Below are 17,046 nucleotides of genomic sequence, written 5' to 3' on the forward strand. Positions count from 1 at the left end.
CCCCCCCCCTCCGATCCGCCACTGGTTACAATGGAGGAGAGGACGTAGTGGGGAAGAAAGAGCACAGGGTTGGTGGCTCCTCCCGCATGAGAGCGCCTGTCGGAGCGCTGCTTCTGCAATGGCGCCAATCGGTGTGCGATACTCCCAATCTACGGCTGCTGCGAAAGCGTTGTTAAGGTTCCTTTGGTGCATTGGGTTGCGTGCGCGGTTTTCCGCATTCTGCCTGTGCTGGGCGTGCTTGGCATTCTTCAACAGCTGGATCCTTCAGTGGTCCTCGTTCTCATCCTAGGGGACGTCCACCGTACGCTCGTTGGTAGACACGTCCGCAAGTAGTTCAGCGTCGTACTCGGGACCTAGCTCATCGTCATCTGCATTACGAAGGGAAGCCATGTGGACTTAATGATCCGGTGAGTTGTCAGCCATATGGCTGTACTTGAGTAGCTCTGTGCTGCCCTCTCCCCCTTCCGAGATGGGAGAGAGGGGTTTGCCCTCTTGTAAAGGCAGTTCCTGCATGAAAGCCACAAGGCGGGAGTCATACTCGAGTAGTTCAGAGGGCTCTGAGCCCTTCCAGTACACGGAATGGTCTTGCAGCGTAGATGTTATGGTCAAACCCAGGTGACTATCCGAAAAGGATTCGGGGTGGTCATCAGGTTGCGAGTGGTTGTTGAGAAGGGGGGCCTCCCGACAAGCGGTGGCTCCCTCATCCTCGAGTCCTCCTCGGCTCTGGCTCGAAGGTGCAGTAGTAGTCGACGAGTACTCTTCATTGGAGTCGAAGTAGTTGTCGAAAACGGCCCCCCCCCCTCCTCCCAACAGGCGGTGACTCCCTCGTCTCGAATCTTGAGAAGACGATCCAAGTCCTCCTCCAAGTCGGAGAGGGACTCAAACTGTGTAGCCTCCTCAGATCGGTTTGAATCCAATCTGAGTAGTCCTGGTGCAGCGGAGTTGAAGTCATGTAGAAAACGGACATCATCTCGATCTCCTCGGCGAGATCGGGGAGCAGCAACTCGTTGAGATTGTCGATAAACTCATGGAGGTCGTTGCGTCGAGTTGGTGTAGAGGCGTCCGGCTTTCTGAAATCGTCTATGTGGATGTTGAAGCCACCCAAGTCGTTGGCAACGCAGATCTAGGAGCCGAAGATGAAAGTTGTGCCCTCATCGAGCACGGTGCTGGTGAAGCTGAAAGATGCCATCGAGTTCTCCGGTGGATGCTCCATGAACACCCCTAGCTGGCGCGCCAGCTTTCGGTATTTTACCGTCACGCCCACCGAGGGATACCTCCAAGATGGTGAATTTGTAGGTAGCGTGTCGCCGAGATTAGAAACTTGAAGGTGCAAGGAACACAAAGTTTAGACAGGCTTGGACTACCGATAGGGTAATACCCTGCGTCCTGTATGGTTCTATTGCCTAAGGTGGTGATCGGATGATCTACTGTTTAGAGTGGGTCCCTGCCCACCCTTATATAGTCTGGGGGGATAAGGTTATATGTAAGTCTTAGTCAGATGCGAGCCCAGCAGTCCGTACTTTTCAGGTAGTTTTCTACTGTCTCCAAGTACTACGCTACAAATAGTTACAGCTGGTGTGTAGGACGTGAACCATGCCCTACCCTTTATCCTGTAAGATATAGATCATATGCGCAGTGTGAACCCGGATCTGACAGCGCCACCGGTAGAGTAGTTGGACGGGGCTTCTATGTACCTTGTGCGATGATGTGCCAAGCTGCGGAATCGCATGGCCGAGTACATCAGCAACCGGCCTAACTAGTAGCAGCGGTAAGGATGGACCAGAGCCCAAGCACAGTAGTATAGGCGTAGCAAAAGCAGCAGAAAAACGCGGCGCGGAGCTGAGCAAACTTTTCTCCCCTTTTTACCCCAAAAAATGACCAAATGTTGAACTAGTATAAACAAATTGTTAAAATTGTACACTCTAAATATTGAGTTTGACAAGAATATAAATAAGAATGTGATCATATCGGATCTATGTTGTGGTGTTAATTCTAACTGACACTGTGATTTAAATAGATTTGAAATGTATTAACAGTTTAAGAGAAAAATCATATTTGAACTTTGAAACTCAAACTGATGCCCATCCTCCTGCGCCAACCAGCAGCCAACACGTCCTCCACCTGCCTCGGATTGGTCGAGTAGCACATAGCGACGAGAGAAAGGGTGCGAGGATAGGATAACGCAAATGTGGACCACTTATGACGAAAAAGATAAACAACACCAAGCTGAAATAGAGAAGGGACAAGGAAGAGAAAATTTCTTCAATTCCATTAGAATTTACACTCATTCCTTCTATGTTATTAGAAATGAGTATAAATTCTATTATTCCCTTTATTTCCAAGCATCGAAACTTTGTTCATAAATATCTGCAGTCCCGCTAGAAACTAATGATGGTTTATCATAATATTTTAGAATAGATTAGCAGTTATTGTAAAATTACATATTAGTACGAAGTTGTCGATGATTTCTCGTCAACAGACCTAGTAACTAGGCTTAGAGTTCGCGGATAAAGATTCAATGGGTGAACATCGCTCTCGAAGTTAGATTAAGTGTAAGGGATTCTTGCTAGGTTTGAGCCCCTTAAGGGTAAGGTCTATGTCCTAATGAGCTTGGAGCTTTCTTTTTGCGTCTTTCTTTCTCATGGAAGAAAATGTAGTCCCAATCTTGCATGGAATTGGAGACAACCTTATACACCCTAAGACTAGGTTCTAGCTCCACCAATCACACGTACTCACACGCCTACCTCTAATTGGCTGGTGCACCCCCCCCCCCTCGGGAGGGGGGGAGGGCGTTGAGCTCCTCCCCATCCACATTGCCATCTACAACCATCTCGATATTAGCCTCAAATGCCGCTTCACAACGCTACTGTGGAGTGACCTGTCTTGCAGTGATCGGTAGCGATGAAATAGGGGCCGGTGATGATGGTGCGTCCAATGGCTCTCTCAATTTGTCACATTTAATGTGACCCAGCCATGCGCCACAGTCAAGGTGCACGCTCATTGTTAGGTCCTATGTCATGGCCACGGCCTACGGTGAATACTGAGGCAAACATCTTTATAGGGACAAGCATCACTCCTACTGAGGCGAGCATGATTCGGGCGGTGGTCGCTTTATGCCCACAAATAGAACACATGATAGGGAAGCCTCATGGCGCTATGTGACACGGCCTGCAGACTATAAATTCCTACCACATGGGATGATGAGGGCCCTCCTCTGCGACTTAAGGACCTCCAGCCTGCTGTCTTGGCTATCGCATTCCAAACCTCGCAATTACCCGACGGCGTAGGAAGGGTACTCTAGAACCCGTGTCACTGGTAGAAGTATTTTTGAACACAACTTTTGAGAATATATACCTAAATTTAACCTCATTGGTTCATCAAAATATTGACAAATAATTAAAATTTTGTAATATAGTACATGGAGAAAGCAACCGGGTGGTAATAAGTGCTAATGGTAAGCAGATGATACCGATACCTCCAAAAATATATACCACATAGATCGTGGCCGTAACCCAAGACGCAGCACAGTTTCCAGAAGGGGAAAAATGAGCCGGTCGAGCAGTATTCACACGCCGCGAGCGCCAAGCAGACGCCGGGGGGGGGGGGGGGGGGGGGGGGGTGTGTGACGCAACCGCGCCGCGCGGCACCACGCCAAACTTGGATCACCTCGCGCGCGCGCGCTCCATCGTTTTCTGATCCGCTTATCCGGCGACCGGCCGGCCGGCCGGCGTGGGCTTCAATCCACAGAAAGCTTTCTTGGATCACTAACCCTCGAGAGATCCCTTAGCAAAGGTACCTGACCACCTGGCCTTTCCTCTCTTTTTTTCCTAACCCTCCACATGGCCTGCTCCACCGCATGGAGCCCCTCGGCCCGCGCGTTGTCTCCTTGCAGCGTGACGCGCCGCTGCGCCTGGTGTCCCTCGGGGCCACGCATCACTTCCATTTGGGTCAGTCTCAGTCATCATCGTTCACTGCTGCTGGCTGCTGCTGCTCATCAAGAGCCGGCCGAGGTCGTTCGGAAGTTGGAGCCGGCCAGCTCACCAAACCAAACGGCCGCCTTCATGAGGAGGGGAGCGAAGCAGCCCGGCGAGAGGAGCAGCAGCCAGCCGGGGACAGGTGCCGGCGGCCGGGGTGACTCGACGGAGACGCTGCCAATACGCTCGCGAGCGAACACGTGTAGCGGGTGGCGGCGCCACGCGCTACCGTCTCCATGCACGCATGTGCTCGGGCTGGCTGCGTCATCAATTCGACGCCGGCGAGGCCGGCCAGAGGAGGAGACCGCCAGGGGGAGGCAGCGCAGACGCCCACTCGCCCAGCCAGCCAGTGTGCATGGGCTGTTCGTAGGTGCGTTGAATTCCGGCAGCTTCACGGGCCGTGGTCCATGGATGGGGACGCGCTGGAGACGGTGGCCGACGCCGCGGGAGGGGGACAAGGTCGGGGTTCTCGGTGCCGGCATGCCGCCGTGTCTTCAGCTCGGTTGTTGAAAAGGGCCGGGCCCGTGGACCCTGTTCACCTGTAGTGTGTAGGGAGAGCTCTATTTTTCTTTTAAGAGCTCGGTTGTGGCATTGTGGCAAACAGACACCCATGAAGGCGGTTGCTTAGCTCTGTATAGTGCTCCTACTAGTAGTATCTTTCCTTTTGCTTTTATTTTCTTGCCCCCTTTTCTTGATCTCTGCTCGAACATTGTCACCCGAACATTCACGAACACTGATCCGAGATCACTCTTCTGTTTTCTAGTAGGCAATAAACTACCAGTAGTGCTCCATTTCTTATTGGCGGCCAGGAGCCAGCTGAAATGCTTTGATCTTCAGCACAGTTGTGAAGGATTCTTTTTTTTAGTAAAACTACGGTGGTTGCCTGAAAGTTGTGAAGGATTTCACAGACACTGATCGAGTGATCGATCGGACACCATTTCCAGGTTCAGAACAGGGCCAAGCCATCGATTGTTTTCTGGTAGGACCAGTACTGAATTACCCACTGTTCGTCAGTACTCTTATCTGTTTGGATTGGAGTAGCAATGCCCATGGATTATACTTTCGCATGGGTCCCGCGCGCAACTGAAAGGAGCCGGGGACCGTGTAGGCCGCGTGGGGTGACTCATCCGGACAGGTGATCTGCTTAGAAAACTGTGAGCATGCAGTAGCAGCAGCAGATAAAGATGGAGCTGCTTCCACTCGCTCTCATCTTTTCCCAGGTGATGGTCTACAGGTATGGACAGTGGCGGGCAAGGAGGTGGTGCTGTGTCCTAACGTTTCTCTCTGATAACAATCTTTTTGATTAGTCGATCCCTTAAATGGCGTAGGATCGACGAGCCGCACATGGCCGGTTTCCTTTCCGCGACTTGTTTATCTGCTATGGCAAAGCATATTATATTAGAGCTATCTAATAGGCGATCTTATGCATTGATACGTCATTTTGAGATGACTGAACAGATAACCTCAGCTTGTTATTTTTGTTGTCTCATAGTATATCATATTTTTAATTTGTAGAATGAAAAAAAGGAATATTACGAGTAGTATGATAACAACAACTCGTACAATGGTGAGTAAGTGATCTCATAGTATTTAATTTTAACCTATAAAACGATTGTTTCACGAAGCAACCACCTCTTTCTCTCTCTTCCCTCTCTCTCCTTCGCATCATCAAAAATCCTACGTAAATCTGCACGAGATAAACTATAAAACCGGTGACATGTAGCGGAGCGCCCACTCCGAAAATTCAGAAAGGCAAATGGATCTCAGCCAGCGCGATCTCGGCAAAAATACTGTGAATCTGAAAGCGTACTGTCCCGAGCCTTCCTGATGGAAAGCTGCTCAACACCTGCAGCATTTTCTAGTTTGCCACATCAGAGAAAAAGGAAAAGTAGTGAACCCCGATAACATTTCGATGACGAACTTTCTTGGTTCCTTTGAAAAAAAAAACATTTTTGATGTACCAGGTAAAGCAGCCAGAGATGCGGATACCTGAACTGAACCCAACTACCTCGACGCAACAGGATAACTGGCTGCCGTCATGCATGCTAATAAGTGAAGTAGTGAACTGCACAGTCTGGGACACTGGAGAAATTCCAAGGCAGAGCGAGACGCGCAGAAAGCTTACAAGCCGGCAGTTGAAACTTGAAAGTTGAAGCTGGCCTGCTGGGCTGATTGACAGTTTGTTCGGCGACTGTGCTCCGCACCTTGTGCTGCATGCCTGAAGATCGATGGCGCATGCAGCAACCCCTGCATGCAGATGCTGCTGCTGCTGCTGCTACTGCCAGCGCCATGCCGAGCTGCAATCAGGCCCGGTCCGGTCAACCGATGTCAATCGCGTAACAGTTCCGCTTGGACTCTTCCGATCGATCATCCATCCATCTCCTACTACCACTGATGCCATGCGGCTGTGGGTGTACAGTGGCAGGCAGCCAGATGGATCGAACGAATATAATGGGCAGAATCATTTGCGGTTTCGTTTCCTCCATCCCGTGGGCAGCAGCGTCCCCCCAGTCGAATCGTGGAGGGGACAGCGAACAGCATGGCGCGACGTGAGGGCTACTTGATGCGTGGCTCGTCAGAACGGAACAGGATCGATCGAGCGTCGATGAAATGTACTTCGGTAACGTTGATGGAAATGTTGAATCGATCATGCTCCCTCTGATTTCTGCTGCACTTTTCAGCTATGATCTAGAACTGACATGGGCAAAAAGGACCCAAAGGAATTATATTGTTCTCAGGTAAAATTCTTGTGAGGTTATAGGTCCAACAGATACAAAACTTGAGACATCCAGGCAATGCAACTGGTCTAGCTGAAGGACTTCTGATTCAATTTGACTCAAGACTATAAAATTAGAAATCTCAATCCACTGAGGCAATACATATTATGATGGTGAAAATCATTTGGAAGAAAAAAACACATACACAAATAATTCATCAGTGCATGCAAATTATTAGATGGCTTCATGAAAGGGCCAAGAACACAAAAGGCAGGGTCAACTTCTTACAGTCTTCATGGGATGAACATAGTGTGGAAACAGAGACTAGAGTTGGCAAATATCTCAACTAACTTTGAGGCCAGGCCAGCTGAGGAGAACGGAACGCACTAGAACAGCGGTGGAAGATGGTCATCAGTTTGTTAGTTTAATAATCCTGATTTCGACAGGATCTATTGACTGAGAGCATCGTTTTCCTGTGCGCATTGGAAAAATAGGACACTAGTGGCCTACTAGCTAAGAGTTCCTGACCAGTTCCTCAACTCCATCTGTTGTACTGAATTGTTTTCAAAACACCTAGCTGATTGACATCTAGCAGGCAAGGTAGGTCTGTTCATTTTTCTGCGTCCAGACCAATGATCAGGAAATCTAATGATTGGCTATGAACAGAAATGATTCTCTAAATATTATACTTGAGGTTAATTACACAAAAGAGAATTTTATTTTTCGTAGGAGGAAGATCTGATACGGTACATTTAATTTATAATTTTAGAGCAAACAAATTAAAGGTTTCGCCCATATGATTCACTTAATCGCTGTTCGTATAATTGAAGAGAAACCACTGATATAAAGCAAGAAAATTGATAGCATGCATAAAGATTTGTTTAAAAAGTACTATGGACTTAGTTGGATCTCATTTGCTTTTCTTTCAGAAAATTAAGGGGGAAGTGTGTGTACATATATAGAACATGCAGTACACCAGCTAGGCTACGACCAGCTACCAGCTGAAGGATCTACGTCGGATGCAACCGAAAAATGCCCTATGCAAGCCATCAACCAGATCATCAATCATTAGATATTCGCTACACGATAACATCACCAAGCTTTGTTTACTGGCAATTAGATGATACAGTGCATGGCCTGCACTAATGTGATGGCTGTCCTTTGCGGTCACTTGTGTGCGTAGCTTGGCTTCTGGTACCCTGCTCTTTCTGGTGGTGGCAGTGCTCGCAGCGTGATCTGGCCGGGATCATCCAGTAGCCACAGCTAAAAAAATATCGGCTCCTCGCCGCCGCCGTCATTAGCTTTGTAATTAACCATGCTTCATAGACGACAAAACTAAAACTTCATATTTTTCTTCGTGTGGGCATGCATCCGAGGGATGACTGGTGCATGGATACTAGTCAGAGCTAGAGCTAGTACATTGTGATGATGTGGCACATTTTCGCACTTGTGGATCTGGTTTGTTGCTTGCAGAAGCATCGGTCAGTTGTGATTACGAATCTGTGTATTTAATGGAAAATTCAATTCGAAAATCTTCTGATCCAGACCGGATCCCCTCAAGCCACCTCCGTTTCTCGTTTCCTGGAATTATCTGGACTCCCAGCTCTGCACAGGGTTATGTCTACGTTTTCTTCTCTATTTGCAGAAAATTTTCAATCAACTCCAAACAAAAATAAAATAAAAAAACGGCATGATTACCAGAGTATCCTAGGCATGCATTACCTCATCTCTTCCATCACACGACAAGAGAGAAGAAAATATCAACACACCTGTCAGCGCCTGAACCTGCACAGCCCGGCCGGCTACTGAAACTCCAGCGACGATCACTTCACAGCCATTAGATTTTTTTTCCAAGTAAAATAATCTTAAGCTACCAGCTAATAAGCACATCACTTAGCAGCAATTTTAAACCCGTAACAAGCTCGGCGGTCTCGCTTATGGCTCGAGATAAAGATCTCGCGGGCTTGCTGCCACTAACAAATCGTTTTTATTGTAATCCCCAGCCGACCGCGCCGGGTGCTGACGAGCGGGGGCGGCCGCGCCGCCCCCCTCCTCGCGCGCTCGCCTCATCCTGGCCACCCGAGCCTCCGCCGCGCGCCGCGCGTCGGATCTGTCGGTTTCGAGGAATGATTCTGACCGGGTAGAACAAGGCTGAACCGCGTAAAGAAATGTTTTTGTTCTAACCAACCCGAATTGCACGACCGGGATGATAGCGATCGCCGAGTGTGAAAAATATGGGGTTTTTTATATGGTTGTAGGTCGGAGATGACACCGAGCCGAGATGAGGTGGCTGGGAATGTACAGTGAGGAGCATGAGAAAAATCGAAGGAGCACGGTGTAGTTAACAGCTTCAGTTCGAGGTCTTAGCAAAGTACTCTATGAGTTGCAATTGCAAGGGAGAGGACATGGCAGCTCATAGCCTACCCTTCTAAGACACTGGTAGTTCTTTTTCCTTTTTTTTTCCTGCTTGCCAGTGATGCTGCAGGTGTCCCAAGAGCCAATTTATCTTGGTGAAGAGTTGAACTGGGGAAGCATGAAAAAAAAAATGAGTGGGCTGCTTATTGTAGTTACAATCGTAATATATATAGCAATGTTTTATTTTGTTTCTACTACTACACTAACCTAGCTGCCTCCTTAAGCACTCATCTTTGATTCTTTGCTGCTAATATTCTAGATCCTCCAACAACCACGGCGTCTCTTATGAGCCATCCTTGGACCTCACTACCAAGTACGTTCAGGGATATTACAACTTCATTTTGGTGAATTGACCTTAGCGAAATAGTGATTGCCACATTTAGTGACCCCCAAGAGCACACTAGCCAAGATTCATGTTAACCTGAGCCTACATGTGCCTCCATTGTCCAAACTTCACATAAAAAGTGGCAGAGCATTATTAGGGGATATATAGTTATTAATCTCATCCCCTGCCCCCAACACACGTGAGAGCCATCTGCCACATAACCCTTCCTACCCAACCTAATTATCCAGGGGCATTCCCGTCCAAGCGGCGTGTATATAGGCCGCTCACGCCCGGTACCATTTTTCAAGCCGTGGCACAATCATAAGCTCCCTCCCATCGCTCTCTCCTCCCTCAGCCCGGCTAGCTTAGCGACCTAACTGCCTCTTCCTCCTCCGTCCACTACCACCATTCTTGAATCTCGATCCGCCCGTCTGCATCCATATCGAAGCATGACGGCGAAGGTGCACCCGAACGTGGCCGTGACGTGCCTCGGCCAGCCGGCGGCGGCGCCGGCCGACGAGGGGCCGGTCACGCTGACGGTGTGGCGCAAGTCGCTGCTGTTCAACTGCAGGGGATTCACGGTGTTCGACGCCAGCGGCAACCTCGTGTACCGCGTGGACAGCTACGCCTCCGACTCCCGCGCCGAGGTCGTGCTCATGGACGCCGCCGGCCGCGCCGTGCTCACCGTCCGCCGCAGGAAGGTGATCGGCCTGGGGGCCGACCAGTGGCTGGTGTACCCCGGCGAGGAGACGCGCCTGCCGCCGCTCTACGCAGTGAAGCGGGCGGCGCAGTACATGCGCGGCGGCGGCGGCGGCGGCGGCAAGTCCATGGCGCACGTCGCGCCGTGCTCCGGCGCCGCGGGCGGCAAGCGGGCCGGCGGCGGGTACGAGGTGGAGGGGTCGTACCTGCGCCGGTGCTGCACGGTGTACGACGAGCGGCGGCGGGCCGTGGCGGAGGTGCGGCCCAAGGAGGCGGTGGGCTCGGACGTGTTCCGCCTGGTGGTGCAGCCCGGGACGGAGGTGTCGCTGGCCATGGCCGTCGTCCTCGCGCTCGACCAAATGTTCGGCAAGCCGTCCCTCCTCAGGAGCTGGTCCTCCTAGGCCTAGCCTGTAGGCTGTAGCCACCGTGCCATCCCATTTGGCGCAGGTGCTTCGTTTCCGCTTTTGCCCCCAATTGTTTGGCCCAGGAGCAAAAGAATTGCTCATGGCTGCCTTTTTTTTTCGTTCCTCTTTGATATGAAAGCCGATTAACTGGGGTCATACGATGTGAATGTGGATCGAATTCTCTTGGTGTGTGTGGTTTTGTTTTTTTTTTAACCCGGCAGTAAACCATGCACCTTGTAAAGAGAGGACAAAGTGTAAATATTTCAGAAAAAAAATACAAAAAAAAGTTAGAGTAGGCCAATTTCCTGTCTCTATTTCTATCCCCCCCCCCCCTCCCCACTTAGTTTCCATTATAATTTCTCATGCGAAGCCTGAATCGCATTCGAAAAATCGCTTATTTTTCAGAAAAACAAAACATTGCCATACCCAAAAGAATCGCCTGGCCATTGTTCCTCTGCCGGTTCAAATTGAGTCCACTAAAAAAGGAAGGGGACATGCTTGAGCATCACATTTGCTTGTCCCCCACTTCATGAGTACATGCTACCATGATGAACTGGCGAGAGAGAGACTGCACAGTGGATCAGCGCCAAGCGTCGATCCCACCCGGGATCGAAATCCTAACCGCCTGGCCGGCACGCGAGACAAACGGTTGGTGAAGTGTGTGCTCCTTTTCCAGGCCGCCAGTCCAGCACGCACTCACCCTCCTCTAGCCGTCTTGCCCCCAGCGAGGCTAGTGATGCGTGTTGAATTCCGGCGCCGAAAGTTGCGCGACCACCGCCGGAGCTCGCCGACTCGTCGAGGTGGTTGCGTAGTCGTCGACGCTAGCACCGTGCCATGCGGGGCGGCCGGGGAGGGCGGTGGTGGAGCACATAGACTGCGCCGTGCGCTGCGTAGTTGAGCGGCCACCGGATTCAGAGTTTCAGAGCTTGTTTGGAGCGCAGGAGTTTCAGCAGACACCCAGCCATCGGTCTGATTCCGGCGTTTCAATTCGCAAACAAGCTTCAACTCTGATCAACCAGAGTTTTTCAATCCCAAATTTTCATCACGAAAGAGTTGTACTTGTGCCTGCGTATGCAGTATGAACTCTGGTAAACAAATTACAGGACTTCTGAAAGGAGGCATCCCCTCCAGTGAGCATCCTCGCGAGCCTTAGAACCCAGACATTCAGGACAAGATTCCCAGTTCGGGACATATGGTATATCACAATGGAAGCATTTCAACGGATGAAAACTCAACGAATAAATTTCATTACGAGCAAGGTACATCCGTTACACTTGAACTCACTCTGGGACTGAGTTGAGGGACATGATCAACATTTCCAAAAGCTACAGGCTACGGTGAAAACGCATGACGAGCGTCAATTCTACAACAAATCTGAGGGGGGTCTGAATGGATGGAGAACTATTGGCAGGCAGGGATAAATAAGAATCGCCTCAAAAAATGAAGCATCTCTAGGTACCTGGGCCCTGGGAGCTGGGGGGTCCCTTCATAGCCCCACCACATGAGGTACTGGCTGTTAATACACATACAGGTGAAGCTGAAGATCACCATGCTGTAGGTGAAAGCTTTCAGCTTTCAGTTCGACCACACATGAACAAGGCCATGCCGGTTGCCAGTGTAGATCTCATCACGCTCTTCATCGTAGTACAGAGCTGTGATGTCCTCAAGGGCCTCAGAGACTGTATTCTGGAACTTCCATGCTTTCTTTTGCTTGCATGAGTTTCCATTTCCAGGGTTTATTTTTGCCAAGCATTTTCCTGTCAGTATGCTGCTTATGTTTATAGAGCCAGCTGCATTGTACGAAAGAGAGATTAGTGTTCCAATCAGCCTACGAGCAATCTTTATGCGCCATGAATGCAATATCATGCCTATTATCCATTATCTTAAAGGATGGAGGAAATGCAGCATTTTTAGAAAAGAAGCCCCATGTCAAATACCATGCATGTGACATTTTATGCACATCACTCTGAAGTGAAAAGATACAGTGAATTCCACCCGAAATAAGAAATCAACTTATCAAAATGAAAAAAAAAATGCAGGTTAACGAAACTCAAGTAATCCTAAGTTTAGTCATCAAAATGCATGACAATATGAGATCGTGCAACAGCAATTTAGTTCAAATAGTTCAATATGAGGAGCACAAGAAACATGATGTAGTTGGCAATGGAAGAATTACAAGGGAAAATCAAAAGAACATAGCTTAGAAATGTAGAATGCAAAAGGCACTGCAGTAAAAATACATGAGCAATTGAACAATATATCAAAAAAAAATGCTCACCATTTTCTTCTGAAGATGAATCAGTGGAATCAGCCTTGCAGTACGAAATAATAAGATCTTGATCACTTGTTATGTATATGTTGTTTGTGTTGCAGTCAGGGTGCCACAACAGGTGATCTTCAAATGATGTGACCAGTTCACCTCGAAAGTTCCAAACTGCTACCGATCGATTCCGGAAAGTCAGGAACAGTTGCAGCTCATACAGAAAAATAAAGGCAGATGGAGTCATAAACTCAGTCGTGCTGACTTCTGTCAACTGGAAGTTCCTTACCTACATACATTAGGTACACAGGTGAGTCCAAAGTTAAAACCCAAATTACGAAACAAATATATTTTTGTTTGATTGTATTAGGTACACTGCTTACATCAAGAATTTGAAGATTCTCTCCTTCCTGCTTGACCAGAAGCTTTTCATTGAACTGCTCAATAAAATCCACCTTCTTGTTACGATGGAGAAGGTGACTGAAGGACTTCAAGACTGTACCATCCTCAATGGAAAGAATCTTCAGAGGAACAGAGCTGCTTGTCCTTGTATAAATCAATAACATTATCCCAGGGCTGTCACCAAAAAAACATAGATAATTTGAGGTCACACAAATGTAAATAGCAGTAATATAGAATCAAAATCAACTAAAGAATCAAATAGAACATTTTAAGCTGAAAAAAATGATGAGCTGTAAAAGCTACTATTGCCCGCGGTACATGCATTAGATATATATCACATCCTAGAATTGAATGACTGGTCTATTTAAAGATGTTTTAAGCACACAACTTTTTGCTGTTGACTTATCAAAAGACACATTAAAATGTGGCTAATCAATTTACTCCACATCAAAATGGAAACAAACATCAAGAGCATCTGGCAAGGGTAGCACGCAGGAAAAGGGAACACAGGACAGAAACATCAAAGTACCTGATCTTTATTTCTTGAACATTCTTATCAGCTACTGAATACAGCAATGTGTAGTTTTTCAAATCGAACACCTTGTAAGTGCTGCGTGTGGATGAGTTGGCATCAGAGCAGAATCACAAAATATTCAATTTCTCAGACATTACTGAAGTCAGTGACTCAATGTACCTGTCTTGAGCAGAGTAAGTTAAAACCTTTCCATTGACATCATCAAACTCCACAAATCCAGGCCATTTCAGAGACTCAGTCTCGAAAAGAGGGAAACCAGCATCTGGTTGTCCACGCCGAATGTACCTTGAATAGTTGAAAATTTTCTCAAGGAAGATGACATGGTAAAAATGCAATTGCATTGACAAAGTGTATGGAACCAAAAGCATACTCGATTCGAGTTGTTCTGCATCGCAGAGCACTGAAATTTTCAGAACCATATACTGACACAGTAATGAGTGAATCATTATTCTTGTTGAAAAATAAACTGCGGATAACTTCATCGGGGCTTCCGTTCAGAAAGCATATTCTCTCATTTGTCTCTGGAAATATAAAAAGAGAATCTCAGGAAAGCCAGATGAAGCAGAAATGGAACAAGAAGACAAGCATACCATACCTCTACTAAAAGCAGCACATACTCCTGACTGTGATAGAGCAAAGACTATATCACGCGCTGCAACTATCTCAATGATTTTTGACCTTTTCCTCAAGTAAGGGAGTAGCAAACTGTTCTCCTTAGGGTCATGAGTGTCAAACTCTTCCTAGAAGTAACAAAAAAGATGCTTTATTAGAAACTTCAAGTGCAGTCAAGTGATGTCACCAAGAACATGGCTTAAGATAAATTCATTGCTGCACCAACAGTGATAAAAGCTCAGATATTGCAAAGGTTGACGACTCTAATACGGTGATTTCCAGCCGCAAAATGCTTGTGGTTGAGCATTGGAGTGCCAGTGATAACAAGCCTAGTTAGTAGCTGATTCCAGCATACAGTGTTAAATTCATTATTCAGAAATACAATGTTACAGATTCATGAATAACAAAGGCATCAAGTGGCACAAAGGAAACACTCAGATACCTGGTTAGTAGCTGATTCCAGCATCTGTACCGCAACTTGGTAACAATGAGGCCACGGAAAAGACTAGGTATGCAAGCGGGATTGTCTGCAAATAGGCCATTTTTTTCACCTATGTGCGGACTCCCCGACAAGCCCACTTGCATCCCTAGCAAAGACCAAGGAATTATAATTTGGCATTTGCTATAGCCTACAGAGGATAAACAAGTTGAAGCAATCACTAAAGATCAGGCTTCAACAATCTCAAACATCAGCACATAGTCCTCTTTTCTTTTTTCCTGACCAAGCAAATATCAATGTACCCTCAAAAAAAATGCCACAAACTGAACAAACCAGAAATGCTGAAATGCGTAAACAGGCCAGTGTGAAGTCACAAAAGGGTTTGATACAAGGTTGCACATATGAACATTAAATTTGGCCGCTCCTCAAACAGGCATTGCTATATAAGCCACACCACATGTATCAAACGACTTTTACCTCTCTATCCAGTATACCGGCCAGCACTGAACTCTACTCTCAGTTAACAACGAGAATTTGCTTCTTTCGAACGGATGGCAGGAGCTCTGCCGACTATATGTCAGAAGAAATAAAAATGATCAAGAAAATACAAAAGGTATGCTTCCCTTGTACAACAGCAGTGCCATGACCTGAGGTTTAAAGAAGAAGCCAAAGGCACCAGGGAAAGGAAAAGGTGATCAGCAGCCATAAGAGTGACCGACAAGAATTCAAAAGTATACTCAGCAGATCTCCGCTCCCACTAAATCTAGGTGCCCACCACAACGGAAAATCGGCCAGCCCAAGCTAAACACGAGGTCCGTGAACAAAGCCGCCCCTTCTTCCCCAACCAGCAATTACTCGCATCCAGCACCGGAGGCTAACCCTGCCACAGGGTTGCACGAAAGGGATCTAAATGAAGCTTGAGGTAGTGGTAACCGGGCTAGGGGGTCAACCTGGAGCTGTATGTTGCGGAAGCGCTCCTGCGTGGCGCTCATGGCGAAGGCGCGGTCGCGGCGGGAGCTGATTTCCCGTCGCTGCAGCTTCCGCACGCTGCTCACGACCGACTCCTGTCTCGGCCTCTTCCTCGCCACGACCCGCCGCCCGCTGCACGGGCGCGGGCTCGCCGAGATCCGCCTCGGCTCCATCTCCGCACCCCGCCGCCCGGCCTCCCACAGCAACCCCGCCGCGCCCGCCGCCGAAGAGATAAACTTTGGAGGCCGGACTCGTCAAGCCTCCGAGACGAGCGGCATCCTGGCGCGGCGGAGCTAGCTCCCCGGTGAGGCCTAGGGTTTGGGAGCTCAAGCTCAGCTGGGAGATTGGGGGGGAAGAGAGAGAGGGGGAGAGAGAAACGGGGAGACGGAGATGGGTGAGAAATTGGGCAGGTGTTTAAGATGAGGCGCCCTGTGACCTCTGACATGTGGGGACAAAATGTCAGCGAGACGAGGGCTGCGCGGGCGGGATCGAAGCCTGGCTACGCTGGTTTGAATTTTTCGGGGTCGTGTCCGAGCGAGCGGGACCTAGCCTCCTTCTGTAAATATCACTGATCCATGGGACCCAGTTTCTATTGGACCCACTGATTAGGGATACAAGTAGGATTGCCGTTAGTAGCGTGCGAGATCCGGTTTCATTTCATACCATGGTGGTGGTCCTGGTGAGCTGGGGGCTCCACCTGGAAGTGGCGCTCCGCGCGGACTATGGAGCGTTTCCACTTTTGGAAGGGATCGCCGGATTGGTTTTGGTTCGAAATTTAAATGGAGCGCGTGGTTTGTCGAAGGAAGGAGATTCAGAGGTCTGGAAGCCGCAGAAATATGAAATCAAAATTTGAAAAAAAAAATATTTTTATTATGCATCCAGATGTATAGTAAAATCTATATATCTAGAAAAATCAAAATGACTGATAATTTGAGATAGAAAGGTAGTATGCATTATGTTTTAACAAAAACGAAAAATACCATGATGTAGCGACATTCCACGGTAAAACATCAAAGATAACCACCAATAAACTGACAACCATTGACACCCGAGGTGTAGCAAAAATTATCACGACATCAAATCTCTCTAACGACCAACAGAGTTAGTAGCATCTTTGTGTAGGAATATGGATGGCTCCCATCCAGTGGGACTATGCTCATGAATAGATCTATATAACTTTGTAGTTCAAATGCTATCGTTACTTTAGACGCTCGATACACAACTTTAAGATTTGACTAAAAAGGATAAGAAAGAATAAATTGCACGATAGCCATTGTTTATGAGCGTGTGCTGAG

General features: G+C 48.0%; 2 protein-coding genes across 3 annotated transcripts; one reads left to right on the top strand and one right to left on the bottom strand.

Moving 5' to 3' along the window:
* The first annotated feature begins 9,751 nt into the window (after positions 1-9,751).
* LOC112884235 (protein LURP-one-related 8-like) lies at positions 9,752-10,690 on the top strand. Its single transcript, XM_025949608.1, has one exon. It carries the CDS (start codon positions 9,881-9,883, stop codon positions 10,529-10,531), a length of 651 nt encoding a protein of 216 aa, XP_025805393.1. The 5' UTR covers positions 9,752-9,880; the 3' UTR covers positions 10,532-10,690.
* A 1,058-nt stretch (positions 10,691-11,748) lies between these two features.
* On the bottom strand, positions 11,749-16,134 carry LOC112886908. 2 transcript variants are annotated; one of them, XM_025952931.1, is made up of 8 exons: positions 15,733-16,134; positions 14,327-14,471; positions 14,102-14,252; positions 13,891-14,016; positions 13,726-13,806; positions 13,178-13,370; positions 12,813-13,083; positions 11,749-12,324 (listed from the first exon to the last, which is right to left on the bottom strand). In XM_025952931.1, exons 1-8 carry the CDS (start codon positions 15,922-15,924, stop codon positions 12,110-12,112), a joined length of 1,374 nt encoding a protein of 457 aa, XP_025808716.1. In that variant the 5' UTR covers positions 15,925-16,134; the 3' UTR covers positions 11,749-12,109. The 2 variants fall into 2 exon arrangements, with proteins under 2 accessions (XP_025808716.1, XP_025808717.1); XM_025952932.1 differs by lacking the exon at positions 15,733-16,134 and adding an exon at positions 14,786-14,915.
* Between the last annotated feature and the right edge of the window lie 912 nt (positions 16,135-17,046).

This window comes from Panicum hallii, chromosome 3, assembly GCF_002211085.1.
Source record: "Panicum hallii strain FIL2 chromosome 3, PHallii_v3.1, whole genome shotgun sequence".
Classification (NCBI taxonomy): domain Eukaryota; kingdom Viridiplantae; phylum Streptophyta; class Magnoliopsida; order Poales; family Poaceae; genus Panicum; species Panicum hallii.

Excerpts from the sequence above, each read along its gene's own strand:
- LOC112884235 (XM_025949608.1), top strand. The coding sequence starts at position 9,881 with ATGACGGCGAAGGTGCACCCGAACGTGGCCGTGACGTGCCTCGGCCAG.
- LOC112886908 (XM_025952931.1), bottom strand. The coding sequence starts at position 15,924 with ATGGAGCCGAGGCGGATCTCGGCGAGCCCGCGCCCGTGCAGCGGGCGG. Across the intron at positions 14,472-15,732 it reads TCCGCAACATACAGCTCCAG|GAAGAGTTTGACACTCATGA; the intron begins GTTGACCCCCTA and ends TGTTACTTCTAG. Across the intron at positions 13,371-13,725 it reads GTTCAAGAAATAAAGATCAG|CCCTGGGATAATGTTATTGA; the intron begins GTACTTTGATGT and ends TTTTGGTGACAG.